Genomic DNA, 18,679 nt, shown 5'->3' on the forward strand with positions numbered 1-18,679 from the left:
GTGTGTGTGTGTGGATGCTGGTCCCAGGAAAGAAGGAGAATAGAAGCAGAAAGTATGAGGTGCTCCCCCTCATCTACCCTTTGGCCACCCAGTACTAAAGGACTCCCTTCTCTTCCTCAATCTGGGCAGTCTCAGTAACGATGACTCATGATTCTGAGTGTACTTTCGATTACCCTGTCCTGGGTCTACTGCTTATAAGAAGCAGGGTAGGTGGTGCTCTTGGCAGGGTCAGTTCTACCGTAATTGGTATGTTCTGTAGTTTTATTTTCTGGTAGTTTCTTTGGCACCATGAAGAGTATAATGTCTCATTAGCCTCAGATTTGGGCAATAGTCATTACAGGACAAAGAAAATACACAAATTATCATCTTCTTTAAAGTAATTTGGGAAGGTGGAAGACTAAGAGTTACTAATCTAGAGAGCAAAGGAGAAGAAATGTTGGCCCTGGCTGAGTAGCACAGTTGGTTAGAGCGCTGTCCCAACATGCCGAGGTTGCGGGTTCAATTCCCCATCAGGCCACATACAAGAATCAACCAACCTCAATGACAGCATCAGGGGAACAACAAATCAATGTTTCTCTCTCTCCTTCATTCTGTATGCCTCTGTCTCTATCCCTTCCTCTATAAATAAATAAATAAATAAATAAATGGAAATATTCATCACTTACAAAGTGTTAATGTCCTCCATACATCAAGAAAAAATATCCACAGGAAAAAGACAGACATTATAATGAAAACATGTTTTTTTCTTCACCATATTCTAAATCCTCCCTGATGCCAGAAACCCATGGTTCTTTAACAAGGCACTCTTCCCCATAATCCTCAGACTTTCTGTTTCTGTGAAATTCACCCAATCCACTTTCCAGGAATGGGCCTTGATTAACTTAAGCAAATCTGTGAAATCCAGTCCCATAGCCATAGTGATTGGTTAGGAAGAGAGATTCTGACCTTTAGTCAGTCAAATCCAAGAGAACCTACTGATTTTTTTTTTCCAATGGGGACACAGCCTCTCTGTTCCAAGAAAATGAACAAGGATTTATGTAACACTGCAGGGTCCCAGCAGCCATCCCGGACTCGCACATGGAAGGGGGATCAGAAAGAGAATTGGATCTGTGGGGCTTGCCTGGAGCCACAGGGTTTATTTTTTCAAGCCTCTTTGAGTTCAGTTTGTGCACTTGTTTCCCTCCTTGAAACTACCAGCATCCTGAGAAATAGCGTCCTGTAGCTGTGCAGAGATGCGGGTCTGTTAAAAGTAACAGCTCCCAGGTAGAGCATTGGCCTGGCATGCAGAAGTCCCCGGTTCGATTCCCGGCCAGGGCACACAGGAGAGGTGCCCATCTGCTTTTCCACCCCTCCCCCTCTCCTTCCTCTCTGTCTCTCTCTTCCCCTCCCACAGCCAAAGCTCCATTGGAGCGAGGTTGAACCCGGGTGCTGAGGATGGCTCTAGGAAGGGCCTCTGCCTCAGGCACTAGAATGGCTCTGGTCACAACAGAGCAGCGCCCCAGATGGGCAGGACATCGCCCCCTGGTGGGCATGCCGGGTGGATCCCGGTTGGGCGCATGCGGGAGTCTGTCTGACTGCCTCCCCGTTTCCAGCTTCAGAAAAACACACACAAAAAAAAAGAACAGCCCCCAGACTGAAGTGTGGGACTGGCTGAACTGAGGAAGTAGGAGGGAATATGGTAAACATCTTGTTAAATGGAAGTGGTTTTTGAACTTTATTGCACGGGAATTGCCTGGAGCTTTGTTAAAACACAGATTGCTGTGCTCCACCTTCCAAAAGAGGGAGAAGCACTTAAAATTTGCATTTCTAACGAGTGTCCAGGTGTTGCTCATGCTGTGGTCTGGGCACCACCTTTGAGAACCTCTCGGACGCGGTCTTGCTGTGGTTGGTTGAACTGTGGTCTGTCGTTGGTTGGTGCTAAGGCGCTGTGCCAAATCCTAAAGCTGCAACATTGAAGAATTTGATAGGTAAGATTCTGAATATTGGAATATGATAGCTACTTCTTACATCCAACAGGAAGGCCCTTTAAGAAAAAAAATTTAGGCTGCTTTGAAATGGGCTCATCTGAAATTGGGAAAGGGAAAAAAATTAGCTTTGCTAAGAAAGTCCTTTTCAACCTCTTGATTGTCACAGGTAATGTGAAGTCTAGAAGCGCTGTAAAGACAGACATGTTTACTCCAAGCTGGAAGCAGTACGAGCAGAGGCAGGGAGTTGGGAAACTCAACAGGAGAAGAACCTGATGCTCAACTATGGTCCTAACTCCCTGTCCCTACCCTCTCCTATGAAATAACTGTCTTACTTAATTAATCTAGACAATCAGCTCCTTGTGAAGGTACATAAATATTGATTGAAGGGCATCAAATAGTTATTTTTTCTGCACATTGCCACCCCTCAGCAGGGGCCAACATAGAGGCATAGAGCTCTCACCAGAGGGCCAGGAGGTAGGGGTGTAGGGGTGACTGTACTATTGAGGCCCATGTTGGAAAGTACACATTCCCAGTCCCAGTGAAAACGCAAGATAAAGCCTTAGCTGGTTGGCTCAATGGATAGAGTGTCGGCTGGGCATGCGGATGTCCTGGGTTCTATTCCTAATCAGGGCACACATGAGAAGTGACTCTGCTTTCTTTTCCCTCCCCCTTCCCTCTCTTTTCCCCTCCCACAGATTGGTTCTTGCCTAGGCCATGGGCGCTGAGGATAGCTCCATTGATGGGGGTTGCCCCAGATGGGGGTTGCCAACTGGACCCCAGTCAGGGTGCATGCAGGGGTCTGTCTATCTCCCCTCCTCTCAGTTAAAACAAAGAAGTGCAAGAAAAATGACTGGGCAAGCTCTCTGCTTCTGGTTATTTAGCCCATAGAATTGATCAGAAGCGAAGAGATCAGACTCCTATTATTAGAAGCGTGTTGTGATGTGAAAGAAACCACAAGACCAGCCAAAAATGGCTGTTGATTGCTCAATACCTAAGGCAAACCCCAGGTCCTAAGTCACATGGACAAGAGGAAGGCATCTCCCAGAAAAGGGCTCTTCCTCTTTTCTGTGTCCATGGAGGACATCCCTCAGGGAGGTCAACCAGGAGGCTGCTGCAGGCTCTCTGTTTCATCTCAGACGCTGAAAGACCCCACATACTCATTATCAATGCAATTCCCATTCTCCCTTTCCCTCACGGTGCTCTTTGTTCATGGCACTTGCATTTAGGGACTATTGAGCTGCTTATGCTTCTCGTTTGGCTTTGGGTTGCTGGACTTGGAGAAAGAGTTCAGTGTAAGCGAGCAGGTTTTGTTTGTCCCACAATACCGGAAACCAACGGAGAAGAAATGGGGATGCCTTCACTGCTTCTCTGGAGACAAAGGCTGTTCCTCCCATTTTCCTAATAGTGCCTTCACACTGATCACAGGTGTGGGTGGTAATGGTGTTAGGGGAATGAGGCTCTTGTAATGGAGGGGACTGTAAAGTGTTGCCTGGGAGGAGCTTGTGTGTGTGTGTGAGTGAGGGTGAGAGATGAAAGCATTGCCGTCATTATATAAAGGCCGTTATGGCACACAAACTGTTAGGACTGGTCAAGATCTGTCGTCTCTGTGTCAACTCAGAATCCCAACCAGAAAATGGTGCCGATGGTGAGAATATCACCCATCAAAGGGTAGGTAAGAGGAGACCCGAGAGTTGAGCGATACACACTCGCTGAAAAAGAAATAAAATGCAGAAAATAAAAAGGAAAAGTACCCATTCCTAAAAAAATATGTTAATCCCATTTCCTCCCAGAAACCAGTTAGCTTTTTGATATGTGCCCTTCCAAATATTTACCTTTGCAAATGTGTATATGGCTTTAAAAATATAAAAGCAAAAATAAAAGCATTTTATACACAGTTCTGTAGCATACACATAGAGTATATATACATATACGAGATATAAACAGATACACTTTTTGTGCATAATATTAGGGACACTTTCCATAGGTATAAATGTGTGCTATCTGTTTTACTGGCTGCAGACTACTCCATTCATGAGCATCTCAACCCTCTACTGCTTAAATTCTTCACTGCTGGTTGTTTCCATTTGTTCGATGTTTATAAAACATGCTGCAAAGAATATCCCTGTGACTATGTATTCCTGTTATTTGGTAGTGTTGCTGCAGAGCAGACTCCTAGAGATGGAATCAGGGCAAATGATATCTAGGTCAAATACTGGGTGCATTTTAGTGTTTGCTTAATAGGAAATGCTGATATAAATGGTTTAAACACTCTTTGCTTGTGATTGGAGTACAGGTGGATTGCATTTTGGAAAATAACTTGGCCCCTGGTGAAGACATAGTCTGTAGCTGTATCAAAGTCTAGTTTGGGAACTCAATTGTACCATTTTCTGTGTGATCTTGGCCAAATTGCCTAACTTCTCTGAGCCCCAGCCCCAGTTTATTCTTCTGTCAAATGAGGACATTAATAGTCCTTAAGCTACACTATCTCATTGTGAGGATCAAATAGACACTCTGCAAAAAGCACTCAGCCTAGAGTTAAGTCTCAAATATGTTAGTCATTGTCATTAAGAGAGTTTGATTTATCATAAATGTGTACTACGAATACCCTTCTTAATAGTATCCATTCAAATAGCGAGCATGTACAGTAAGTATGATTTGATTTATAAGCTATTCATAATTTCAACATTCTGGAAGTGTGGTGCCATATAAGGCAGAACCCCTTCCCCCTCCCAAGTTCCCTCCCTTTCACATCTTCCTGTTCTTTGCCTATTATTCCTTTCAACCAGTGGTTCTGACTTGCCAAATAAACAAAACCAAACTCAATTCCAGTTTACCTTTGAGAAAAGCATCTTTATTATTCCTCCAGGCTGAAAGCAGTACCGAACAGAAACATTTCATACACATGTCAGGCTGGTGGCTTTGCTGCCACCTCTGCCCAGAACAAACTGTTGACAATCACTCAATTGTCATCACAGTGCAAGTGAAAGGGGAAGGGAGGGTGGTAAAGAAGGTGTCCTGAGATTTTTGAAGCAAACAGTCCCAAACACAGTGGGACAGTCAAAATAAATACAAATATTAAATAGTATAAATAAGTTGAAAGTTAAGTTAGGAGGAGTCTCAGAATATGGGCAACAACCAGCCCACAGGAGAGGTAGCAGTGGAGGTTACAAGGCCGCTTCCAAGGCTCAGGCCCCTGCTTCCCATTAGCCCACCGAGGTCGCTGGGTTCCTCAAAGCTTCCAGGCCACTCAGGCATTCAGCTCCAGGTCGGTGACATATTCCTGGACCCAGGCTTCAGTGGGGTCTGCACAGACCTGCCGGCCTCTTTTGGTTTGGAAGCTGTGGAGAGCAGTGGAAGGCTTACACACCGAGGAATCCAGCAGGGGAACCCTGGGCCCACCATGGCCTCTCCACCCACTCTGTCCTGGGCAGCTCGGGGCCCACCCCCTCTCTGAGGGATCCTCTGCCTATCTCAACCCCAAGAGCTGCTCTCATTGACTCAGAGAGCCCCTCAGAGGGTCCTGCTGCTGCCTCCTTCTTTCCCTCCCTTCCCTCTGGGCTGGGCAGCCCTACCAAACTCTGCAAGCCCCTGGCCAGGTCTAGTCACACCTCAGAGACCTGGGTCCTGCATAGTTGATAGGACATCCTGGAGGACGGTGCCCTTCCAGGATGGTGCCCTGGCCTGTCTATGCCTTGGGCATTGCCCCCCACCCCACACCCTCTCTGTCCCCTCCAAGATGGGCGAGAAGATTGGCACTTACATGATACCAGGCTTAGAGCACTGGCTGCTGGTCTCAAAATAGTCGACTATGAATCTACGCTGAACCTGCCGGGAGATGTAGGAGAAACAGCAGGCGGTCGGGGTGTCGGCGCCAACTGCGGAGGAAGAAACAGAATGAACCTGAGTCATAGTTCAGAAGGAAAGGTGACATCTGAGAAGTGAGGAAGACAGCCTCGTGCAGGGCGTGGGCTGAGACAGTCCCTAGAAGGCATTGGGCATGTTTGCCTAGAAATATCCCTATCTCTGTCCTTGTTCTGCCTGTGTCCTTCTTTCTCTGAGTCTTCACTGTGGGCACCGTCTTTCTCTTTGTGATCCAGACATCCGAGCAGACTGTTTTCTAATGTCTCTGCAAGAAGCTGTACCCGAGCAAAGGGAAACCTTGGACATATCTCTTAAGACATCCAAGGGACAGGGCTCTTGGGGGGACCTAGAATGAGTTAGTGGAAGAATGATACCACCGGATTCTGCCTCTGGTGAACTCACTTGCTTAGGTCTCTATTTTGCCTTCTGTAAAATGGGACTGTGACTCCCCTACTCCACCCTGGCTCTCAGATAGGGAGACTGGGCTAGCTAACCACTCCCTTATAAGACGAAAATACAAGTTTTGCAGAAAAAAAGCAAAGATGCTTTGAAACCCTTTAAGAAGTTCTTTATTTTCTCTCAGGAGATCTCAAGACCACAAGAAAAGAAGACTGTGGTCTGACCATGGCCAGAGAGTGGGGACACCCACAAGAGCAAGAGAGACTCACATGGTGCCGAGAAGACCTGGCTGCAGAGGGCCATGGTGCAGAGAAGGACGGCAAGGGTGGCCCCAGAGACCTTCATGATGCTGAGCAGATGGAGTGCGGGCTTGAGGGGCAGGAGAGCAGAGCTGGGAGTGGGCACTCGTTGCTGGCTGCGTCCTTCTGCATTGTGAAGCCATCTCCCCTGCTCTTTATAGGCAGTCCTGGTGGAGGGGAAATGGAATCCGGGGGTGAGGAGGGAAATTTTTAAGCATGCTGGTGTTGTCAGGCTGAGAGTTGCACAACTCAGGGTCCTAGGTGACCACAGGGGCTCAGGATATCTAAGAATAGCTCCTCTGAACTATAAGTCTGAACCCACAACTCGTGACTTGTTCCGCTTTATTTGTGAGGAAATGGTTTCCCCCTAAGAGCTGGAGAAGAGTGTATCCCAACTCAGGGCTATTCTTAGCTGGTCCCTTTCCATAGAGACTGAGCTGTGCATGAACTCTCCAGCTCCGTCCTCCCCCAGAGCTGAAGTTCCCGGGCTTCCACAGCTGCTCCGAGCACTCGGATGGGCTGGATGAGAGGATGCGGTGGAGGGTGGCACAGCCTCGCTTGGTGGCTAGAAACTGAATTGAGGAATTCCCGCTAGAGGACTAGGAAGCATGAGGTCATGGTTCTGTCTTTCGTCCATTCATCTAACAGTCGCTGGATGACTAGGGTCACTGGGTCACAAATTCATAAAGATACTTTAGATGTGGGTGTTAATATTTCAGGAGCCTAAAAATATTTATACACATTTCTAGGAAAGAGTTCTAAAGAAACAAACCCAAATATGGAAGCGTCTTCAAAAGTAAAGATATATCTGACCCAGCATCGTTTGTAGGTCTAAAATAAGGCAACCTAAATCTTCCTCTATCGGGGTTGATAAAGTGAGTTGTAATATATCCACTGGCTTGTCTATTATTAAGTCCTTAAACTGAATGAAATGTAGTGGAACAAATATAAAATCAGTTGTAAAAAAGTAAGATGACAAATTGTACAAATTATACAAGATATACAAGTATATACACACAGATAACTATAACTGTAACCATAAATATGCATATATGTAGTTTATATATATAAACACTGGGAATAGAAAAAATAAAAAGCTTGGGAAATAAATCTCCCAATGCAGCAATAATACATATATATGTGTGTGTAAAAGATCTATGGGTAAATAATGTCCTTGTTTTTCTCTTTGTCTGGAATTCTTTCTCTCTCTCTCTCTCTCTTTTTTAAGTGAGAATGTATTACTTTCCTAGTCAGTTCACAAACTTACACATATATTTTGTTTTTAAAATATTTATAATATCATTGGTTGGAAAGTAGGTTGTTGTCAATTGTTTAATTTTAAATTAAAAGAAATTTTTGAGAAATATACCAAAGTTTCTGTCCGGTGGCCTCTGCTAAAATGAAATCTTGGTTTACATCTTTCTGAACCATTTTAAGAAACCTGTGCAATATTTACCTAAACAAAGCCAAATTCAAAGCAGTTTTCTTATTCTGTTCAATTCATAATGTCAGTGGAGTGAAAGTGCTGACTTCTCAGCCAGGTCTGTATGGTTTTTTTTCCTTCTCCACTCTTTAGTATTTTATTGTTACATAATTAATAAGCATAAATCACATTTTATAATGAGAGATAGATTTAATTCTTTTGAATGGTCTTTGTCCTCTAGATGCCCCTGGTCTAGTAGCAGCAGGAAGAAGATAGATAAGCAGGTAACCACAGCACTTAGCAGAAAGTGCTAAGACTCCTAAGAGAAATCAGTGGAAGCTCAGCATGCCCGGGGGAGGAAGCAATGACCTCCCTTGGGAGGACTGAGGGAGGTGTCCCGGAAGGGATGGAACTTTGGCCGGGTCTTGAAAGTACTCGAATGTTCACAGCCAGGGCGGTGGTAGAGGTCCCGCAGATGCAGCGTCCCACGTGTGAAACTGCGGGCTCAGAAGGAGGAGAGAGCAGTCAGTGTGGCTACAGAGTGGAGCGAATATGGATGAGGAAGATAAATTGGGGCCAAACCTGAGGGCTTAGCATCCCCCCAAAGGGAGGAAACAGGAAGTAAGCAAAGTAAGACCACAGCTTAGGAATTCTGTCCTTCCAGTTTCAATAGAAGTACATGGGCTGTGTTGTGATCCCATCCCTGTGACTGCTAATGCTGTCTTTTTTTTTTTTTTTTTTTTTTTTTTTTTTTTTTTTTACAGAGAGAGGAATAGATAGGAACAGACAGACAGGAACAGAGAGAGATGAGAAGCATCAATCAGTTTTTTGTTGTGACACCTTAGTTGTTCATTGATTGCTTTCTCATATGTGCCTTGACCGCGGGCCTTCAGCAGACCCAGTAATCCCTTGCTCGAGCCAGCGACCTCGAGTCCAAGCTGGTGAGCTTTTGCTCAAACCAGATGAGACCATGATCAAGCTGGCAACCTCGGGGTCTCGAACCTGGGTCTTCTGCATCCCAGTCCGACACTCTATCCACTGCACCACCACCTGGTCAGGCTAATGCTGGTCTTGAGGGAGGCGAAGCAAAGGCTAGATGCCATGGAAAGGGCAATGGCCAGTTTCACTGAGGCTTTAACACCCAGCTGTTTTCCATTGTCATTGTCAGTTCCAAAAATGGAGTCTGTCACTTATTTCATTGGAAACTCTAGATCACAGATAATGCCTCCTCCTTACCCCACCTTCTCTGCCCAGTTCTCAGTTGAAACCTTGCATTGCAGTCCCTCATTTACTTCTTGGGGGGAACTTCCCTTCACACTCAGGATTCAGTTTCTGAGAGCTGGTTCTATGACTTGGAGAGAGCGAGAAAAAGGAAACGGAAATGCTGAATCAACTGCTTTCTGATAATGGACCTTATTATCCACCTCCATGATTACAACACTTATCATATTGTGTTATAACGTGTTATTTACATAATTTTCTCTCCAAAGAATTTAGACCATGTTCTGTTGACTTTAAACCAAATTCATACCATGTCTTGTTGGTGGATTTAAACAAAATCCTACCACATGATGAATTTTCTGACATGGACTCTGTTTCTTAAAAGTTTGTTCTTTTTAATAAAGGTGATTTATTGATATAAAATTCTATCTTAGTAATTATATAAGTAAGATTTTCCATACCAATCCTAAAACCAGGAAGTTGCCCTTTGTCTTTTTTTTAAACATTTTTATTTATTTAATTAATTGTGTTTACATAGATTCTAGGGTCACCCCGAATGCCTCCGCCCTCCCCCCTATTCCCCTCAACATCTCCCCCTTCCCTTCAGGTTTATCCATCCTCTCATCCCCTTTCCCTCTGTCCTCTTTTCCTGTGGTCCCTTTGATCCCTCCTCTGTCTCAATTCCATTCCTCAGTTCTCATTATTCCTTGGATTCCTCAAATGAGTGAGGTCATAGGATATTTTTCTTTCTCTGCCTGGCTTATTTCACTCAACACGATAGTTTCCAGGTCCATCCATATTGTTGTGAAAGGTAATATTTCCTTCTTTTTCATGGCCCCATAGTATTCCATTGTATATATGTACCACTGCTTTTTAATCCACTCATCCACTCACGGACACTTGGGCTGTTTCCAGATCTTTGCTATTGTGAACAATGCTGCCATAAACATGGGGGTGCATTTCTTTTTTTCAGTCGGTGATATGGTGTCCTTGCTCCCTCTGCATGTTAATACATAATCTGAGAGAGCCTTAGGACTGTTGAATTGGTTGTGAGAGGTCTCAGAAATTTCCGAGATGGTAACTGATGTTCCCAGGTGAAGTGATTTGCCCAGGATCACGCAGATAGAATTGGTCAGTTTTTTATTTCACTCTGTGCGTTACCTAGCAAAGTGTCACCAATGATAACCACACGCCTGACATGTAGTGGAGCTTAATCAGTACGTGGTGAATGAATGAATAAATCACTGATTTCAATAATAGTACATGTTATGTCCAGGTCCCACTATGGAGTTGAAATGCTAACAGGAAGGAAAGGGTCAGAAAGGCCATGGAGTCAAGGTCTTAATCTTTGGCCAAGATCTCTTAGGCAGAAAGTAACCAGCAGTCAGCATGGTGGTCAGTCAGCTTGGAGGGGCTTGATTTGTGTCCTAGCTTTCCGGCTCATTCCAGCCTCTTTGAAGCCCCACCTCAGTCCAACGGAGCACCCCAGCGATGAGTAATGGAATTCTGGGTGAACAATTCATGTTCTGCATAATTATTGCTTTGTCCTGCTCTGCTCATCTCCTCATTGCTTCCCAAGGCCCGGCCCTGCTGGAGTGGTTTCCTTTCTGTTTCTGGCCCTGCAGTTCCACTTCCCTGGGTGTCAGTCTCGGCTCTCTCCCTCCGACACTGGCTCCATGGAGTAGTCCATTGATGGTGATACCCTTGTTTGGTCTAGCCTCGGTCTGCTTTTTTCCAGGTCTGCCCAGAGTCAGGTTGCAGCAGGCTTGGCTCCGCCTTTTATGTAGAAACAATGTTCTGGGGGCTCCTTTTCAGAATCCCAGAGTGACAATTCCATGCAGCCCCTTCTCTCTGCTTTTCTGTCTTGAGTTCTTATCATTCTCCTCTGGTCGTGTGTGTGTGTGTGTGTGTGTGTGTGTGTGTGTGTGTGTGTGTGTGTCTATAGTAGATAGATCAAAGCATACATCCCAGCATCAGAATAGATCCTTCCCCCTGTCCCTCTGCTCCTCCTTCTGTTTTCTCCAATCAATAAAAGTCACCCCTCCTACCCAGCTCCCAAGCCACAGACCAGGGCATCAGCCTTGGCTCATCCCTCCCCGGCACCTCCTTCATCTACAGCAGTCCCCCATTATCCATGGTTTCACTTTCCTCAGTTTCAGTTACCCGTGGTCAATCATAGTTCACAATATTAAATGGAAAATTCAGATATAAACAATTCAAAAGCTTTTTTCCCCCTTTTTAAAAATATATTCTCTTTTTTGGAAAGTTCTGCTTATGTTTCTGATCCTCCTCTCTCTTTAGTTCTAAAAAGATTCTCCTGTAATTATTTATTTTCTTTCCTACTTTATCAATGTTTTCCTGCATAAACACATACTCTCACATGCTTACCTAAAAAGAAAACCGACCTGACCAGGCAGTGGTGCAGTGGGATAGAGCATTGACCTGGGATGCTGAGGACCCAGGTTTGAAACTCCAAGGTTGCTGGCTTGAGTGTGGGATCATAGTGACCCCATGGTCACTGACTTGAGCCCAAAGGTCACTCACTGGCTTGATGCTCAAGGTCACTGGCTTGAGCCCAAGTTCACTGGCTTGAGAAAAGGGTCACTGGTTCAGCTGGAGCCCACCTTGATCAAGGCACATAAGAGAAAGCAATCAATAAACAACTAAAGTGCTGCAACTACGAGTTGATGCTTCTCATCTCTCCCCCTTCCTGTCTGTTCATCTCTCTCTCTCAAGATAAAGAAAGAAAGAAAGAAAGAAAGAAAGAAAGAAAGAAAGAAAGAAAGAAAACCAAATTAAACAAGAAAACCAAAGCAAAGCTAAACAGAACTTCAATGACTCTTAATTTTCCCCTAGATATTGCCTCATATCTCTGCTCTTTTTTTTTTTTTTTTTTTTTTACATAGACAGAATTAGATAGAGTCAGAGGGAGGGATAGATAGGGACAGACTGACAGGAACGGAAGAACGGAGAGAGATGAGAAGCATCAATCATTAGTTTTTTGTTGCAACACTTAATTGTTCATTGATTGCTTTCTCATATGTGCCTTGACCATGGGGCTTCAGCAGAACAAGTAACCCCTTGCTCGAGCCAGCGACCTTGGGCCCAAGCTGATGAGCTTTGCTCAAACCAGATGAGCCTGCACTCAAGCCAGCAACCTCGGGGTCTCAAACCTGGGTCTTCTGCATCCCAGTCCAACTCTCTATCCACTGCGCCTGGTCAGGCTCTGCTCTTTCTTTTTTTAACTAAAAGACATTATTTTTCGGGAGAGTTTTAGGTTTACAGAAAGAGTGAGTGGAAAGTACAGAGCCTTTCTATATATCCTTTTGGCTCCCTCTCCCCTGCAATTTTCTCCTATTACTCACATCTTGTTAACTTGGTATGTTTGTTACAATTTCTGAGCCAAAATTAATTCATTATTATTAATTAATCCATACTTTACATTAGGGTTTATTCTCTGTGTTGTGCATTCTGTGGGTTTGACAAATGTATGATGACATGTATCCACCAGAAACAATTTATAAGTTTTAAGAAATTGCACACTGTGCGGCTTCGTCCCACTGGGAACGTGAATCATGTCTTGGTTTAGTGTGTCTACGCTGTACACACTGCCTGCCAGTTAGTCACTTAGTAGCCATCTCAGTTATCAGATTGGTTGTTGGTTAACAATCAATTGTATTCAAGTAACACTTATTTTACTTAATTATGGTTCCAAAATACAAGACTAGTGATGCTGGCAATTGAGATATGCCAAAGAAAAGCCAGAAAGTGCTTTCTTTAAATGAAAAGGTATGCATGTAGTATAAGATAAAACATATGCAGTCTATGTAGGGTAGTGCTAGCTGAGGTTTTAGGCATCCATTTTTAGTGTCAAGATTGGCCACCTCTGTTTCCTGCTCCTCGGCAGTTCTGTCATCCCTCCTGAGAGGCTGGTACCTTCAGAGATTCCCTGAAGGGCCATCTCAGAGGGTCGCACCTGAAAAGGAAGTCTGGTCATCTTTGGACCAGGAGTTGGAAGACTATGGGTCTTTTTATTTTCTTCTTCTTTTTCTTCTTCTTTTCCAAATGAGAGAAGAGGAGATAGAGAGACAGACTCCCACATGCGCCCTGACCAGGATGCACCCAGCAACCCCCATCTGGGGCCATGCTTGCAACCAAGCTATTTTTAGTATCTGAAGCAGAAACTCCACGGAGCCATCCTCAGCACCTGGGATCAATATGCTTGAAACAATCAAGCTATGGCTGTGGGAAAAGAAGAGAGAGAGAGAAGGGGAAGTGGGAGGGATGGAAAAGCAGATGGTCGCTTCTCCTGTGTGCTTTGACCAGATCGAACCCAGGACATCTACATGCCGGACTGATGCTCTACCACTGAGCCAACCGGCCAGACAAGACCTTGAGTTTTAACACACATCCTGTGTGACCTTGATCAAGTCTTTTAACTTCTCTAGGTTTTGCTATAATAGCAAAAACAGATTTGGGATCATATAAAACCATGGACATAGACATGCTGGGAGAAATCAAAGGACCAGGGCCTTTGCGAGGTCATATTTCTGCCAGGGTTGCAAGTCCTGCCTGCATCTGGGAAGACAAAATGACAAAACAGATATGAAAGTGCCCAGAATAGAGCTATGAGCACAGTATCGGTAAAGGGTGTAGAAGGGGAAACCTCTATATTACCACGAGTAACAGGGAAATGAAAGATTCCCCTGCAGTGTGTGTGGCAGTGACCCACAGAATGCACTTGGAGCTCCGTGGAACCACGGTTGACTCCTGCTGTCATCTCTCACACCACTGAGCTGGAAAGATTGAGTCCTAAAATAGTATCCCTTAAAGTAAAACCACTGTGTTTGTGGGTTGAGGGCAGGGGACAGAGGGGAATTATCACCTCACATTTTCAATAAAGTGGGAGGATGCTCAGTTCATTCCTTGTTCACTGAGCTAAACGGAGTTCACATCCTGAGTCCATGTGACCTGTACCCCCGCTGCCGTCGCCACCCCCTGCTAAAACTGGTAGTCTGGGCTGCCCCTGGACACTTATTAAATACATATTTATTGAATAGCTACTGTGTACACAGAGATAGGCATAACACATTTTCTGTATCAAGGAACGTCACTTTCTAGTAGGGGAGGCAATGGAAATGTTACAGGTGACATGCAGTGGTGGGATTTCGCTCATTCGCACCAGCTCACACCAGTTTAGCAGAACTGATACCTACTTTTTTGTTGAATTCGGCAAATCAGTTGTTGAAATGGCACTTGTAATCAGGGTTCTCTCTAAAGTGGATGCCTGGGTAGCTGCCCAATGTGAAAATCACAAATTTACATTCTTTACTCTTTTTTATTATTATTAAGTGAGAGGCGGGGAGGCAAGGACAAACTCCCAATGTGCTCCCCAACCTGGACCAGAATCCACCTGGCGAGTCCCCTACCAAGTGATGCTCTGCCTGTCTGGGCTGCTGCTTTGTTGCTTGGCAACACAGCTATTTTAGCACTTGAGGTGAGGCCATTGTGCCAACAGGGTGAAAGAAAATGGATTTTAGAGTTAGAAGAAATTCATGTCAAATCTTGGCATGGCCACTTAAGATTGTGGTCTTGAGATTACCGGTGAACTCTCCTCTGTTCTGCGACCCTTATCACCTGTCTCGGGGGAATAATCACGCTCCTGCTCAGGGGCAGGGTAAGGCTTGATGTTTAGTGTATAAGGCAGCTTGCCCACTGCCTGGCACATAGCAAATGTTCAATAAGTAGGTTGTTGTCCTGCTGAGTCATTCTGCACATTCAATGCTGGATTTCTTATGCCTAAGGAAACATATAGGGCACTAAGGTCACTCAGCCCAGTAGAATGTGGCTCAGGAATGTGACATGGAGTCCTGGCACCCCGTCCTTCTTGGGGCCAGGCTGTGACAACCCTGGAAAGATTGTCAGCACGAAGCCTCCAGCTTCTGGAGGTTCCAGCCACCACGAGCAGCATGATTCTCATCTACAGCCCCTCCTAGCAGGTGTGAATGTTTCATCTTTCCTCTCGGGTTTGCGATTATCTCCTCTGTCTCAGTCGCTACCTTCGGTGTACCACTTCCCTCTAGGGTGCAGCCCACTTGTCCCCTCCTCCTCTTCTTCCTCCTTTCCACTGTGATGACACCACCCTGGGGGAAGAGAAGCGTGCAGAGTCCTCACTCTCAGCTAGCTTCAGTTTCCGTATTGGCACCGTGACATCATCTCTACCCTGGAAATTCCGCTTGCCCTCCTGTGCTCCCACCTCTGTCCCAGCCCTCAGAGTTCCTATAAAGAGGGGACCCCAACTCAGTACCAGCACAGAACACAGCCAGGTTCTGAAGCTTGCAGGCTCTGCATCTCAGCTCCGGGAAAGCCTCTTCTCTGCAAGACCATGAAGCTCTGTGTGACCGTCCTCTCTCTCCTCCTGCTGGTGGCTGCCCTCAGCTCCCCGGCGCTCTCAGCACCGAGTAAGTTTGTTTCAGCTCCTACTTCTGGAGTGGGGGTGTAGGCAGAGCTCCCTTTCCTAGTTGGGGCTGGTCCCCCAGTGGCATCTGGGGAAGGGACAAAAGGGAGCTGGGAAGAATTTTAAATAGCCTGCTGTTAAATGTAGCATCTCCTAGACCAGTGGTCGGCAAACTCATTAGTCAACAGAGCCAAATATCAACAGTACAACAATTGAAATTTCTTTTGAGAGCCAAATTTTTTAAACTTAAACTATATAGGTAAGTACATTGTTATTAACTTAATTAGCATACTCCTAAGCTGGCCTTTGCACCCGAACGTGGTATTTTGTGGAAGAGCCACACTCAAGGGGCCAAAGAGCCGCATGTGGCTTGCCAGACACTGTCCTAGACATTCAGAATATTCAAGTTCCTGTTTTCTTAAGAAATAGTAACTAGTAGACTTGTTTAAGGAAGTCCCTGTCTCTGTGTGTTTTGGTTTCCCCATCTGTTAAATGAAGGGAGTTAGATGTGTGCTCTGAGACCCACTCCAGCTCCTTGACCTTCCCTTAGGATCCTGTATTCAGAAAAAGACTCCTACGTTGGGTGGGTGGGATTGGTTACGAGGGACCATATTTGGGGTTCTGGTAGCTCCACAGAGATGCCCCTTGAATATCCATAACGAAAAGCCCGAAGAGCAGCTCCTGATAGCTTCGATCTCACCATGGCCTTTCTTTCCAGTGGGCTCAGACCCTCCCACAGCCTGCTGCTTCTCTTACATCCTGCGGCAAATTTCTCGCAACTTTGTGACGGATTACTATGAAACCAGCAGCCTTTGCTCCCAGCCAGCTGTGGTGTAAGTATCAACCTCTGGGCTGCTCTGGGAGGCAAGGACAAGGGCAGGATTCGATAAGGGGCCTAATTTGGGCAGGGAGAGGATCAAACAGTAGGGAATCAAGTCTGAGAGCTGAAACCGTCCCAGAAAGCAGTAAGAAACAAGGTCATGAGGTCACCTGTTGAGGCCTGAAGGGGAGTTGGAAGGGAGTCAAGGGACAAGATGGTGGGTTTATGGTGAGGAAATTAGCCAGAAGCTAGAAAACCGGGGAAAGTAAAAACAGATCACAGGAAATGTTGGCTGATTTCTTAAACCATGACTAGAAAAACGCGTGGAAAAGTTATTGCTAGGCGCACTCAGGAATGAATGAGGAGATATAGCCATACTGATTGTAAAGCTCATTGGTTCCCAATCTGGGCAACCTTGAGGCCACAGCTAAGTCCAGGGTGGAAGTTACAAGGAGTCTACATCCAGTACCACCCGGGAGGGTCTTGCCCCCACTAGAGCTGTACAACATGAAGTGTGGTCAAGCAGAGGGAGATGTCTACCACAGACAGGGTCCCATGTGATTCTAACCTGTTCACTCTTCATTCTACAGATTCCTAACCAAAAGGGGCAGACAGGTGTGTGCCAACCCCAGTGAGGCCTGGGTCCAGGAGTACATAAATGACCTGGAACTGAACTGAGCTGCTCCAGGCACAGGGGCAGGAGGCCTCCGGGGGAGCTCGCCTGAGCCTGTCGCTTCTGAGTGAGATGTTCCTGCTCCACGTTCACGATTCCTCTCAGTAGTCCCTGTTCCTTCTCTTAATTTAATCCTTACTATGTGCTGTGTTATTGTATTTCATGTTATTTCCATAATTTATGTTGGTTTTACCAAAGGACACATGTCCCCCGTGGGGATGGTCCACTGTCACTGTTTCTCTGCTATTGCGGATACACGGGTAGTGCAGTGCATTCTGGGTGTTTTCATAATAAAACTAAAAATGTAAATATATACAGACAGTTTCTTTGTGTTTTCATTCGATTTGGTGTGAAGGGAATTGCCTGGTATTATTAAATGGAACAAACTACCACTTCCAAACACAATAAGAATGAGCAGTCACAGAGGACTTCATATGGGCTCAATGCTCTAAAGACAATCCCAATACCTTCACCAAGGATTTTAACGCCCTGATGAAGTAGGGACTCTTACCTCCAGTTTTACAGATGAGGAGACGGGCACAGAGGTGGTGTGACTTGCAAAGGCTTGTAGGTTGTTTGGGGTGCACAGTGAGAGGACGACCCCAAAGGACAGCTGTGAGGCTGAGGGTCGTCCCTTCAACCTCTGTGGAGGAGCTGTAAACAGCAACAGCAGTACAACGTAGAGGGTCGTGCAGAGTCAGAAAAGTGGGCCTCTGATTACTAGGAAGGTCACCCTGCCTTACAAGACATCAATTTTCACACCTGGAAAGTGGGGGTCATATTACCCACTTTGAAGGGCTGCTATGAGGCGATGTGTAAAGCACCCATCACAGGATTTGGCGTCTGGAAGATTCTCTCTTCCCCTCTCTGAGCCTTAGCTTTTTCACTTATAAGGGGCATAGGGTCTCTCTTCCTAGCATCATCGTGTGGATTAGATTCGTTAGTGGGTCAGCTCTCTAAAGCCCAAAGCAAAGGTGGAGTGTTATCCTGAGCACAGAAAAACAAATGTCAGATTTGGTTCTGGAGGGTTGGGGGAGTGACCTAAAAGCCCTGTCTCCTTAATAACCCTTCGGTCAGAACTGTTACATGAGTGAGAACAGGGCTCTGAGATAGAATTACATTCACAATCAGCCTTGAGCTACAGAATACAGACCTGTGTGAGAAGGGGCTAGCAGCAAAGAGCCTGACTGGTTTGGCTTCTGCTCTCCATCTGCCTAGATCTGAGCTGTGCCATACATGAGCCACTAGCCACAAGTAGCTATTTAAATTTCAATAAATTTTTTTTAATGAGAAGAGAGAAGATAATGAGGCAGACTCCCGCATGTACCCCGACTGGATCCACCCGGCAACTCCCATCTGGGGCCAATGCTCAAATCAACTGAGCTATCCTCAGCACCTGCAGCCACCACTCAGACAAATTAAGCCACTGGCTGCCAGAGGAGAAGAGAGAGAGAAGGGGGAAAGGGAAAGGAAGAGAAGCAGATGACTGCTTCTCATGTGTGCCCTGACTAGGGATCGAATCCCAGACATCCACATGCTGGGCCTACACTCTCCAGGGG

General features: G+C 45.7%; 2 protein-coding genes across 2 annotated transcripts; one reads left to right on the plus strand and one right to left on the minus strand.

Annotated features, from left to right (window-relative positions):
• Nucleotides 1-4,815: 4,815 nt before the first annotated feature.
• On the minus strand, nt 4,816-6,689 carry LOC136393672 (C-C motif chemokine 3). The gene is made up of 3 exons (XM_066366299.1): nt 6,497-6,689; nt 5,728-5,842; nt 4,816-5,305 (listed from the first exon to the last, which is right to left on the minus strand). The coding sequence occupies exons 1-3, from the start codon at nt 6,570-6,572 to the stop codon at nt 5,215-5,217; spliced, it is 282 nt and encodes a 93-aa protein (XP_066222396.1). The 5' UTR covers nt 6,573-6,689; the 3' UTR covers nt 4,816-5,214.
• Nucleotides 6,690-15,335: 8,646 nt separating this feature from the next.
• On the plus strand, nt 15,336-17,394 carry CCL4 (C-C motif chemokine ligand 4). The gene is made up of 3 exons (XM_066366300.1): nt 15,336-15,631; nt 16,346-16,460; nt 17,038-17,394. The coding sequence occupies exons 1-3, from the start codon at nt 15,556-15,558 to the stop codon at nt 17,123-17,125; spliced, it is 279 nt and encodes a 92-aa protein (XP_066222397.1). The 5' UTR covers nt 15,336-15,555; the 3' UTR covers nt 17,126-17,394.
• Nucleotides 17,395-18,679: the final 1,285 nt, after the last annotated feature.

Source organism: Saccopteryx leptura, chromosome 2, assembly GCF_036850995.1.
Source record: "Saccopteryx leptura isolate mSacLep1 chromosome 2, mSacLep1_pri_phased_curated, whole genome shotgun sequence".
NCBI lineage: Eukaryota > Metazoa > Chordata > Mammalia > Chiroptera > Emballonuridae > Saccopteryx > Saccopteryx leptura.